Consider the following 11362-nt stretch of genomic DNA (forward strand, 5'->3'; position numbering starts at 1 on the left):
TTTATACAATATTTTTGTTTATTTTATTTTTATTATTTTTATATTAAAATAATTAATCTATTTCAGTGAGAATTAATTCTAGTACAAGTGAAAGATGGAATCAGTTTCCGTAAAGGAAGATGAACTTCTTTTCTAATTTCCTCGGCATATTGTAAGCAAATTGCAATTGAGAAAAATACGCCAATTCCGTGTTTCTTAAAATTGAACCTGTGATTCGGAACTTTTAAAAATCTAAGTTGAGATTTCTTCACATAATTTCAGTTTACACAATCACCATATGGGATCCAATTGATTTTAGATCCTGCACGTTTAAATGATAAAAATATGCATGAAAGTAATGTTAGTTACAATTTAAGGTATAAAGCTTGCTTCTCCATGAACTTGTTGTAAATGATCTTTTATTTATAATCTTCCCTTCAAGCTTTGTGTTGAGCATAAGATAGGAAGCTTTAATCATGAACATAAATAGCTTTAAAGTGTCTTACAAATGCCATTTTCTTAAAGTTTATTTTGTTCTTACCAATCATAATATGCAAAAAAAACAAAATCGAAATTTTCTAAAATACAATAAAATTTTATTTTATAAAAGAATATCATTTTCTTAAGACTTATTTCATTCTTACCTTATACTTGTGATATCAAATCACTAAACATCTTTTAAGAGAGGTAAATATATCAAACTTTGAATATTAAATTTTACAAAAATAATGTCAAAGTAACTAACATCATTTTGTAAAAGAATGGAAGAAAAGAGAGGGATTCTTGAATCATTGCACTAATGAACCACTTCCAAATGAACACTCACCGTCTCTATTTATAGAGATTAAATTTTAAAATTGTAACTCTTTAATTGTGTTATTTCAATAAAAAATTATTTTTTAAATTAAAAAAATACCTTTTTAAATCATAAAAGATGAAGTAATTCATTTGAATGATTAATTTTTTTCACTTTAAGAGACATTAATTTTCACGTTTTAAAAAGTTAAAATTTTTCACCAGAGTAGTTGACTTCTCTTATAAGGCAGTAAACTATCTTTTTGTTTTTTCTATTTTATGAGATAAGGTAGTCGACTTCTGTCTTAAGGCAGTTGACTACCCTCTTTTCTATAATACTCAAAATCGATAAAGCAATCAATTCTAATCACAACAATCGATTTCCTAAGCTAGGCAATTAATTCCTTTAATATAAGCACTTGACTACTTCTCTAAGGTAAAAACATGACAGTGATTGTTCTCGCTAAGGCAATCAACTACTCCAATGATATGCCTTTTTACATTAATTCTTTAAGTTTAAAATCAATCATTTTTATCGTTAAACATTACCTTAAGCTATTGAAATAGCTTAATATGGTTTTGTTTAAAATTTTCATATTTTGAAAATAATTTCCACCAAGTAATGCTACTTCTTGCTTATTGTCTATGTTTGACCTTTTTTTTTTATCAAATAGATTCAACTTTGAAACATTAATTTAGGCTAAAATAACAGAAAAAAAAAAAGGATAAACTTTATCAATATATCTTATGGTTAAAACCAAAATAAAAATATTTTTCGATATTTAAAACATGATATTTAATTATCTTATTATTTATTTTATTTTTTTACCCAAAACCATTATTTTCTCCACTTCTTTTTATTTTTTTTTCTTCCTCTCAATTTATTCTCTCCCAAAATCAAATCAATTTTCTCTCTAATTTTAGACCAATCATCAAATAGTAACTTTCAAACCATTAGAATCTTTACAACATTGCCCAGATCGCTAGTCAATTTTTTTTTTTTTCATCTCAATTCATTTTTTTCCTCTAAAAATTCATCATTTTTCTCTAAAAACCAAATCAATTTTCTCTCTAAATTTAGACCAATCTTCAAATAGTAACTTTCAAACCATTAGAATCTTTACAACATTGCCCAGATCGCTAGTCAATTTTTTTTTTTTTTCATCTCAATTCATTTTTTCCCTCTAAAAATTCATCATTTTTCTCTAAAAACCAAATCAATTTTCTCTCTAAATTTAGACCAATCATCAAATAGTAACTTTCAAACCATTAGAATCTTTACAACATTGCCCAGATCGCTAGTCAATTTTTTTTTTTTTTCATCTCAATTCATTTTTTCCCTCTAAAAATTCATCATTTTTCTCTAAAAACCAAATCAATTTTCTCTCTAAATTTAGACCAATCATCAAATAGTAACTTTCAAACCATTAGAATCTTTACAACATTGCCCAGATCGCTAGTCAATTTTTTTTTTTTTTCATCTCAATTCATTTTTTCCCTCTAAAAATTCATCATTTCTCTCTAAAAACTTTACTAGTATAGCCAGCCTAAATAATTGCATTTAAGGGAAGGAAAATGCACACCTAAAAGCAACTTCTTGGCAAACATTATATCTGACTTTCTTATCAAGGCATCGTTCTTTTCTCTTCTGATGAAACCTATCTAACTAGGCTACCTTGTGCGATTGATTAGATCCTCTTGGAAAATCCACAACACCCTAAACAGAAAATAGAAGAGGTATATTAAAAAATTAAAAAAATAAATAATATCTAAATTCAACAAATTTAAAAGAATTACCCTTTGGTTCTGAGATGACATTTCAAAACCATAGGGAGCTAAAGTAAGTTCACATCCACCAAGCAATAATAACACCACATGAAATTGCAAAAATTTGATCAAAATGAGAATCTTTACATTGTGCACTTAATTGGGGAAAATATAAAAACGCAAAAGGTTAAAAGTATAATTTTAAAGTTGCCTGTTGCTTTGATAACTTAAAATAAGTGAAAATGAAGTCATATCTCTCTCAATTTAAGCCATTGATTTGTGGTTCTTCAAAAATCAAACATTTCAACAAATCCTAATTGGCCTAATAAAAAAAAAAAAAGATGATACCTTCTCAGGAGTAATAGCATCGAATACATAGACTTGGCCACGAAACGAGAGAATGAGTTGGATGGCGCCATCGGCACATTGAATGACGACTAAGTCAGAGTCGAAACCACCGATAACAATGACGTAGATGGGATTAATGACGGTGTCCTCTACTCTGATGCCGTTGTCAAGGGATGAGCATCGTAATTAAAGCCATGAAGGTCATCGACAAATCTAGAGGCTGAAACCTCATTGTTGACGGAGCTAGCAATCTGGGTAGGGATTTTCATAGGCTGGGACTAGGATTTGATTTTAGAGAGAGAATAAATTAAAAAAAAATGAATTAAAATAAAAATAAATAAATAAATAATTTTGATAAAATATTAATAAAATAAATTATAAAATAATTAAATGTTACGTTTTAAATTTTATGGGGACATTTGCATTTCAACTTTAATCATAGAGTAGGCTTCTTAAATTTATTTACAAAAATTTTTTTTCAAATTTTATTATGTTACTTAGATAAATTTTTATATTTTATTACATTTAAAAATGCCTTTGACTTTTATTTTATACTCAAATAAACCTTTAAATTTTAATTTATATTCAAATAAATCCTTTAATTTGTACATAAATAAATCATAAAATAATTTTTTTATTTAAAATAAGGATTTTTTTGGATACAAATCAATGAAAAGGTTTATTTGATATAATAAAGTATAATAGCTTATTTTTAAAAAAAGTTATTTTAGTAGTTTACCTAATTTTTACTTGAATTAAAATTTTAAAAAATACTTTTTTGAAAAATTTGAAATTTAAAGTTTGCAAATCATTTTTTTAATTGCAATTTTATAATTTTATTAAAAATTATGGTTTTTTTTTTGTATAAAAGAGGTTATTTACTAAAAATAGGAAAAGATGTTAGAGGTATTGATATTAAAATCTCACATTACTAAATATTAATTTTTAAAAAAATAGTTACATGAATTAATTTATTTAAGTTGAACTTCAAATAATGACCAAAGTTGGTAAAAGAAGCCAAGCCTTTAAAATCTATTGTGATATGATTTTATCATTAAAATATCAATTTACCAAAATTTATACCACACTTGAAAAGACAATAAGACCTCTCATAAATTCTTTCTTTTGTTTAATTGTCCTTTTAGTGAAGTAACACGTAGACAATTACAAAATATTAACAACTTACTACAATTTTAGATAACATTCAATTCTCTATTAATTATTAACTTTTGCCAAATGTACAATGAAAAACATATTAACATTTAACTAGAAAGAGAAGGAGAAAAAACCAGATTGAACTAGCAGCATACTTGAAAGCTGACATAAATTGAGATTGTGATTCTCTTGGTAAGAGAAAAAAATTATTCTCTCTTTTCAAAGATTTAAAATCGAGCGAAGTACAATACCAGGTAATTTTCTTTTTTATTCTATTTTTTATTATTAGCTTTAATTATATTTAGTTTGGTAGGATATCAAGATTTAAAATTACTTGGATATGCATAAACTAAAGATGAATTAGAATTCCATCACACGGGGGATGTGATGGAATCCAAGTCCTTTTTGCCTCTTAGCTGCATCTGAGTAGCACTAGCGGTGTTGTTGAGGGCTTTCAATTGCATTGCCACTCCACTTGAAAACTAGAGGGAGAAAGGTCCAATGGTTCAAAGAACTCTAGTGAAATCGTTCTTCGTGTAAAATGGAAATAGAAGACATTTTTCAATTTTGATAGTCATTTGTCTTTGGTTGGACAATCGACTGCCGTACCAATTTTATTATCATCCTTTACATATAAATACATATTTTATCATTAATTCAATATCAAATTTCAGTACTATAATAACTAATTTTATCATCAATTTACTTTTAATCTGAGTTAATTTTACCGTTTATCTAAACAAACTTTAATTAATTATTGCAACTGCGGCCCGCCACTCTTAAATTCTTAAATTGCCACTCGGACTAGCAATTTGAAAACCATTCTTAAATTCCTGTATTAAGGTTTAGCGCTTGTATTCTTAATATTTGTCTAACTTTTATATATGTTGTTTTGGTTGGTCTAAAAGTGAGATTGTAATATTCACCATTTCTGTGGCAGTGACATATAATGCTGGAAATACCCTTTTCCTATGTTGCCAATTAGGCTTGCTTGAAATTGAAATTTGCCACTAATCTATAGATAATTAAGGACTGAAAACCAAGGAATTGAAAACAATGAGCAGTCCAGAAGAAAGTGATAAGCTGTTGGAATCCATGTTTGGAAGAGAGGAATGGGAATTTCAAAGAATTATAAGCCAGGCAGATTTGGACCAAAAAGAAGACATTATCGTGCTTGTAGCAGAAGTTAACAAGTACATTATTCCAGGGCTTAAAAGAAAGGACGTGGAGGACTTAGCGGATGGCAAAGCGATTGACGTTCTGCTTTTTGATGAAGACTCGAAAGCCTATTATAAGTTGAAGTTGCACTTTAGTCGACCTTATTTTTTGCTTTGGAACACAACTGAATTCTATGAAAAGAAAAGACTTACCGTGGGGCAACGCCTTGGATTCAGATACGAAGCCTGCTTCGCCATGCTGGTTGTTAAACTGCTGAAGTAGCTAGTTTTTTACCCCATGCTATTGATTGGCTCAAATGATGATTAAGGATATTCATCTCTTTTGTATCCAAAGAAAATTTGTTCAAGTAGAGAATGTCATGCATTTCAAATATATAATAAATATTTCTTTAGACTTTTTAATTAATGTAGTTTCTTTATGTTTGGTACGGCTAGTTAATTATAAACTAAACCTTTTTTAATTTCTTTTTGCATTATGTCAAACTGTTGATTGTGATTGTGAAGGGATGGATAAAATAGTTCCTCCACAATCCTGCAATGTAATAGGTATTTGAATCGTATGGAGGGAGAATTTGAAACATGTTTTGCTGGTGTAATTGTAAAACTTAAAACTACGAAGGGAGCTAAAACCTGAATATAGGAAAAGATAGGATAATGGTGTAATTGTAAAACTTAAAAACTATGAACGGAGCTAAAAGGAAAAGACAGGATAAAAGTGAAATTGGAAAATACAAAGAAGATAAACACACCCGGTGGGACTCGAACCCACAATCGCCTGATTAGAAGTCAGGCGCCTTATCCATTAGGCCACGGGTGCTTTAATGATATGAGTATAACATATAACTATAAATTATGTATACTAGAAGCATTGACTTGAAAAATGCCATTGCAGCCACATTTGAGATTGACATTGTGCCCAGAAATGGATTGTTCATTCTCTTGGAGTGTTCAAACTTCATGGTAAGGAAAAAGTTTGATTCATAACTTGGCTCACCAAACCAATAGATATAAAAAATTCAAGAAAAAAGTTGGTGAATTGATACATATAACATGATTAACGCAAATTTCAAGCAATGACGACTGAAACAACCTTTTCAATATCAATTCCATGTAAATGTAAGAGTTACAAAGGTAGGACAACTCCTTGATAATGCTACAATTGACAAGTGACAAACCTTCTCGATGTAATATTTTTTAATTATATGAAGCTTAGCTCACATAGGAATGGGACTGTCCATGCTACCAAATACTCTTGCAAGCATATATATATATATATATATATATATATATGTATGTATGTATGTATGTATTTTGACTACCAATGCATTTACAGTGTGTGGAAAGGAAATCTAGAATGACATCCAACTTTTGTCCAAGCTAGCTCCATGTCATCTGGAGAGGAAGTTTCATCAGACTCCCCGATCTTGAAAACAACTTGGAAGAGATTCAAAATCACAATCTTCACCCCTGAAGGAATTCCCAAGCTCTAAGGAGATAGATCCAACACCTGAACCAAAATGCAAAAAATAAATAAAATCTAACCAGGACTTTAATTTGGGACATGTCATAGGAAAGTAGAAACCCCACCCTTCCAAGTCTCCAACCCCCAATTCTCCTCCCCGCCCCCTGTCAACCCCAAAAAGTTACCAAACCTCAAATAGAATGCCTAAAAGGGAAGTCAGAAATTTTTTGTGTTTGATAGATGCATTTCTTCCAGCAACAACAAGTATCCAGCACCGTTAGTTATTAAAAGATCAAAGCTGTTCTAAGTTACGGTACATTAGTACCTAGGAAAAAACTGGCTTAGTTCAATGTATTTGACTACACTGCACACAATGAAATATGAGTTGCCACGCTGAGTATAATAAAAAATGAGTTGCTGTATCCTGAGGAGATAGGTTTACCTCGTCTTGATCAACAGGTCGTAGCAGCCACTCTCTCTCAACTTGAATAAAGTACAAAAGGCACTGCAGCGCATTATATAAAATGAACATAAGAAAGATTCCTTTCATAGTACAGAACACGAATTAATGTTCTCATTAGAATTATTCTCAAATTTACAATGCCCCTAAATTTACAACAAGTATTTGTGAAACTTTAAAGGCAAACCAGCTACTCTTAATCCTAAATATGGTCCAAAAGGTATCAATGATTATTAAAAGTAAAAACAGGATCTGGATTAAACTGGCAGATCATGAATAGAAACCAAACATGAGTAGGATCAATCATATTAAGTAATTTTTTATCCCTGCAGATTGATGATACTTATACTATAATGGACCAAAATTACGTTCACAAAATTCACCTCGACCCTATGCAAAACATGTATAAACAATAACTAGGTGGTTTGTTTAAAATGCAACTTTGTCTGCAAAGAATACTAAACTAGAAGTCTTCAGATTTTGAGAGTACGTCAAAGCATGAAAAGATAATTATTGGCATTTTTAGAAAGTGCTCTGAGTTATTAGCTCATAATTGACAAACATTCAATTGATCAACTCAAAGTTTCTTTTATGTAGCAGAGCCAAATAGAAAGAAGAAAGCTTCGAATGCCCTATAAATAAGAAAAGAGAAGAAACAAAAAGCATGGATGTCATAGAAGAATTGTTCTCTTCATCAAAATTTAATGATTGTTTTGAATTTTTGTTTTTGACGAAAGACAGCATTTATCAGAAAAACGTGAGTGATTAGTCATAAACATTCAGTTTATACACATATAAAATCATACTCCTTCAAGTATGCAAAGTCCTTGCTTACTTGACAATTAAAAGCCACAAATTCAAATAGAGAAAGAGCTCACCAATTAGAAAAATAGCTATCATTAAGGCAAGTGTAAGTTGCAGTGAACAACTAAACTGCAAGTGCACTGGACTTTGTAATTGTCTCTGTAACCCACCAACCCAGCCAAAACGCTGCAATACATTAAGTTTATTAGGTTTCTGAGAACTTAGCAAACATTCGTACTCAAGATATTGATTATACAAAAAAATGTAGCATAGCATAAAATCAGTATAAAGCAGAAATAAAGTATGTAGGTGATGCCCCTCCCCTGATTCTTACCTGATTGCATAAATTAAATGAACACTTGGCCTGAGGAAGTTCTCCAAACCTTTGCTTACAGAAGAAAGGCTTGGATCCTTTTTCCTTAGGTGTGACCTCCACGCCAGACCTGATTTGGCTTCTATCTTCATATTCATCAGCAATTACAATTTTCAATGCACCAAAATTTGGTGAACTCCATGTTCTCCTTGCACCAGTTGTTCTATCTTGTCCACAATTTACATCATCTGTTTTTCCAGGACTTTCCTCGTCTTCTACATCAATGACACACTCAGCATCTTTACCAGAAAAGTTAAAAATTTTCACTTCAGACACATTCCCATTGCAAGTAGCATTGAAATCAGGATCTGTGTCCTTTCTCTTATGTGAATTCTCTAAACGTGTGCTTTTCATAGACGGTTGCAAGCTTGGAGAGGTTCCAGAAAGGAACATGGCTAAATCATCACATTCTTCTTCATCCAAATTTACCCACCGGAGGGGTTGCTTTCCCTCCTCAATAAATGCTTCTTTTAATGAAGCTTCTACACGGAAAATCTGACTCTCAATGGCAGCAATAAATTGTCTGTGTCTAGTTGCTGTAATATCATCACTACAATGTCCATGGCTCAACCTTATAGCTCTCTCAAACTCTTCCAACTGAATTTACATCCACAATTTAACACAGAGCAACTAGTAACATTAGCAATTGACTGGTAAACAGACAGAACGGAAAAATAAAGTTTGATTAAAGTGTATTATGGTTGACAAGAACACATATGTAAAGTTTCACGAAAAATACGAGAATGCTTAATGCCAGTTTCAATATCTGTTTTGACTTGGCAAAGCAAAAAGTCTACTCTTTGAGTCTGTATAAACACTAGATTTGAAATTGAACAAGATGGGGTAAATTTTTCTGTTACAAGATACAAATTCAGAACTGCAATAAATTACTTTTCCTCAAGCCTCCTCAAAATGGATAAAAAGTAATGATATCCAGTAAATGCCAATGTCCTAACTGTGATAAGTGTAACTTAAAGAATGAAGCAGCAAAAAATAAAAGGATTTACAATTTTAGTTTAACAAAAAAGAAAAATAAAAAAAGGAAAGAAAAGAAAAGGTAGCATACCTGCCATTTAGCAGTACCCAAAGCAGTTTGCAGTTCTCGACAGAGTTCAGCAGAATCTCCAGTTTTTAGACCTTCTCTCCCATCTTTGATCCACATCCTATACGCTGATTCCATTCTGGAAAACAGAAACCATGTACATACTTTAAAATGTAGAGAACTACCGGATTTAACTTGTACAAAATCTTCGAGAAGTATTTACAAGAATGTTTGAAGCTGAAAGTTCTTATATACACAAAAACATTCTTATGTGGTTGATTGATAATATTAAGCATTACAAAAGCTCAGAAAACTCGCTTTTTTCCATTTTTCTTTCAGAAGATAACTTTCATAGGCCAGCATCTTCATTAAAGTTTGCAGAGCACATGCATATAATCTTCCTGGTTCTTATTTAATAGTAAAAAAAAAAAAAATTTAAACCAAAAGGAAAAGATGGACCCTTTAATCATAGTTTTTCTGTTTCAACAATCAAACAAACACTGTCGTCTTCTTTTCTACTTCATCAGGGTTAGAAGAGGCAGAAAAAAAAAAGGAGAAAAGCCATCAATAAGAAAAACAACAAATTGTAGAGTATCAGGTCAGACAACATTGCCCTAAAACAGCAATGCAGGTAAGAGAAATAAAATAAGCATATACAGTATGAACATCAAAACATGCCAGCAGGCAACATAAAAAAACTGTAAAATTTAGGAGCTACAACACATTTACTAGAAATCAAACCCAAAAACAACCCCAAGAAAACACTCAATAATATGAAGATTTGCTAGTATTAAACCAGACTTTTAAAAATCACAACCACTTCAAACAATCCAAAAAAGATACCCACATCACCAACCAATCCCCCCATTAAATGAACATAATCGCTTTTCCTTTTTTAAGAAAAAGAAGCCAAAAACCAGTTACAATAAGCCATGAAAGGAAAAACAGAACAGAACATACATATCAGCAGATTCTTGAACCTCTTCTGCTGCAGAAAAGAAGGCGTCTTTTTGCCATAAATCAAAACTGTTTGCAACCATCATCTTTTTCACCCTTAAAAAGCTTAGAACCAAAATAAAATTATAAATAGTACTACTAAGAGATTTGCAAAAATGGGTGGGTTTTCTTTTTCTTTTGTTCTCTTCCCTTCTCTGTTTTACTAAGAAGAAGCAAAGAAGGAAGAGAGAGATAGAAAACAGAGAATAGAAGCAAAACAGGGAGAAAGCTGAAGAGACGTAGAAAGGATCTCTATAATTCTTTTCTCTTCGTCTTTCCTTTCCTTTCTTCTCTTTCACCCTTTTTTGCAGTATTCACCTATTTCTTTTTCCATTTTTGTAAGTTTATTTTATTTTATTGCTTAATTTTCTCTAAATCGGTGTTTGGTTCCATAAACAGGAGGTTCTATTTGCTGTTTCTTAGTACCAAACTCTTATTCCTTGTGAACCAATCAAAATTATCCACGTCAACAGACTAACGTTTTCTACTGGCGTGTTTTAATTACAATGGTTAACTTAATGAAGTTTTAAAAGAATTAGAAGCAGGTGATAGGAACTCCATAAAGCCAAGTTAAAAAAGTGATGGCGTCGTCGGCTGCTGGGTAAGACGGAAAAAGACAATGGACAACGGTGGTGACTGGTGAGGTGGGCTGCCCATTTTGCGGCCGTGTATTTTGGAGCATTTCGCCTACTCTGATTAATCAGAGCACAGTCCACAGCTTAAAAAGCGTGAGTTTTATATAATTTTTTTTATAAATCTTATATAATATCGAATTATAAGTGACATATTTTCGTACATTTTGTACTATAAGCCAGACTTAAGTGAGGCCTCTCAATTCAAGCACTTCATTTATTCATTATTCCATTTTAAGCTACATTTAGATTTCATTGCACCCCCATGACATCTAACAGAGTTTTTATCCTTAAATTGCATCATCATGATGCATGTGGATAGTATCTAATGGTGTAATTAATGCCCTTCTATTTTTAATTATAGAAAGAAT

General features: G+C 31.0%; 1 protein-coding gene and 1 non-coding gene across 2 annotated transcripts; both read right to left on the reverse strand.

Annotated features, from left to right (window-relative positions):
- Nucleotides 1-5966: 5966 nt before the first annotated feature.
- TRNAR-UCU (transfer RNA arginine (anticodon UCU)) lies at nucleotides 5967-6039 on the reverse strand. The gene has a single exon. It is a non-coding gene; the product is annotated as a tRNA-Arg (tRNA).
- A 257-nt stretch (nucleotides 6040-6296) lies between these two features.
- LOC111286099 (uncharacterized) lies at nucleotides 6297-10703 on the reverse strand. Its single transcript, XM_022875897.2, has 6 exons — nucleotides 10324-10703; nucleotides 9388-9502; nucleotides 8283-8918; nucleotides 8023-8134; nucleotides 7127-7189; nucleotides 6297-6729 (listed from the first exon to the last, which is right to left on the reverse strand). The coding sequence occupies exons 1-5, from the start codon at nucleotides 10404-10406 to the stop codon at nucleotides 7164-7166; spliced, it is 972 nt and encodes a 323-aa protein (XP_022731632.2). The 5' UTR covers nucleotides 10407-10703; the 3' UTR covers nucleotides 6297-6729; nucleotides 7127-7163.
- Nucleotides 10704-11362: the final 659 nt, after the last annotated feature.

Source organism: Durio zibethinus, chromosome 6 (genome assembly GCF_047325235.1).
Source record: "Durio zibethinus cultivar Kanyao isolate XHJ-2024 chromosome 6, ASM4732523v1, whole genome shotgun sequence".
Lineage (NCBI taxonomy): Eukaryota > Viridiplantae > Streptophyta > Magnoliopsida > Malvales > Malvaceae > Durio > Durio zibethinus.

Excerpts from the sequence above, each read along its gene's own strand:
- LOC111286099 (XM_022875897.2), bottom strand. The coding sequence starts at position 10,406 with ATGATGGTTGCAAACAGTTTTGATTTATGGCAAAAAGACGCCTTCTTT. Across the intron at positions 9,503-10,323 it reads GTTCAAGAATCTGCTGATAT|AATGGAATCAGCGTATAGGA; the intron begins GTATGTTCTGTT and ends TCTGTTTTCCAG. Across the intron at positions 7,190-8,022 it reads GATAGCTATTTTTCTAATTG|TGCCTTTTGTACTTTATTCA; the intron begins GTGAGCTCTTTC and ends AATGCGCTGCAG.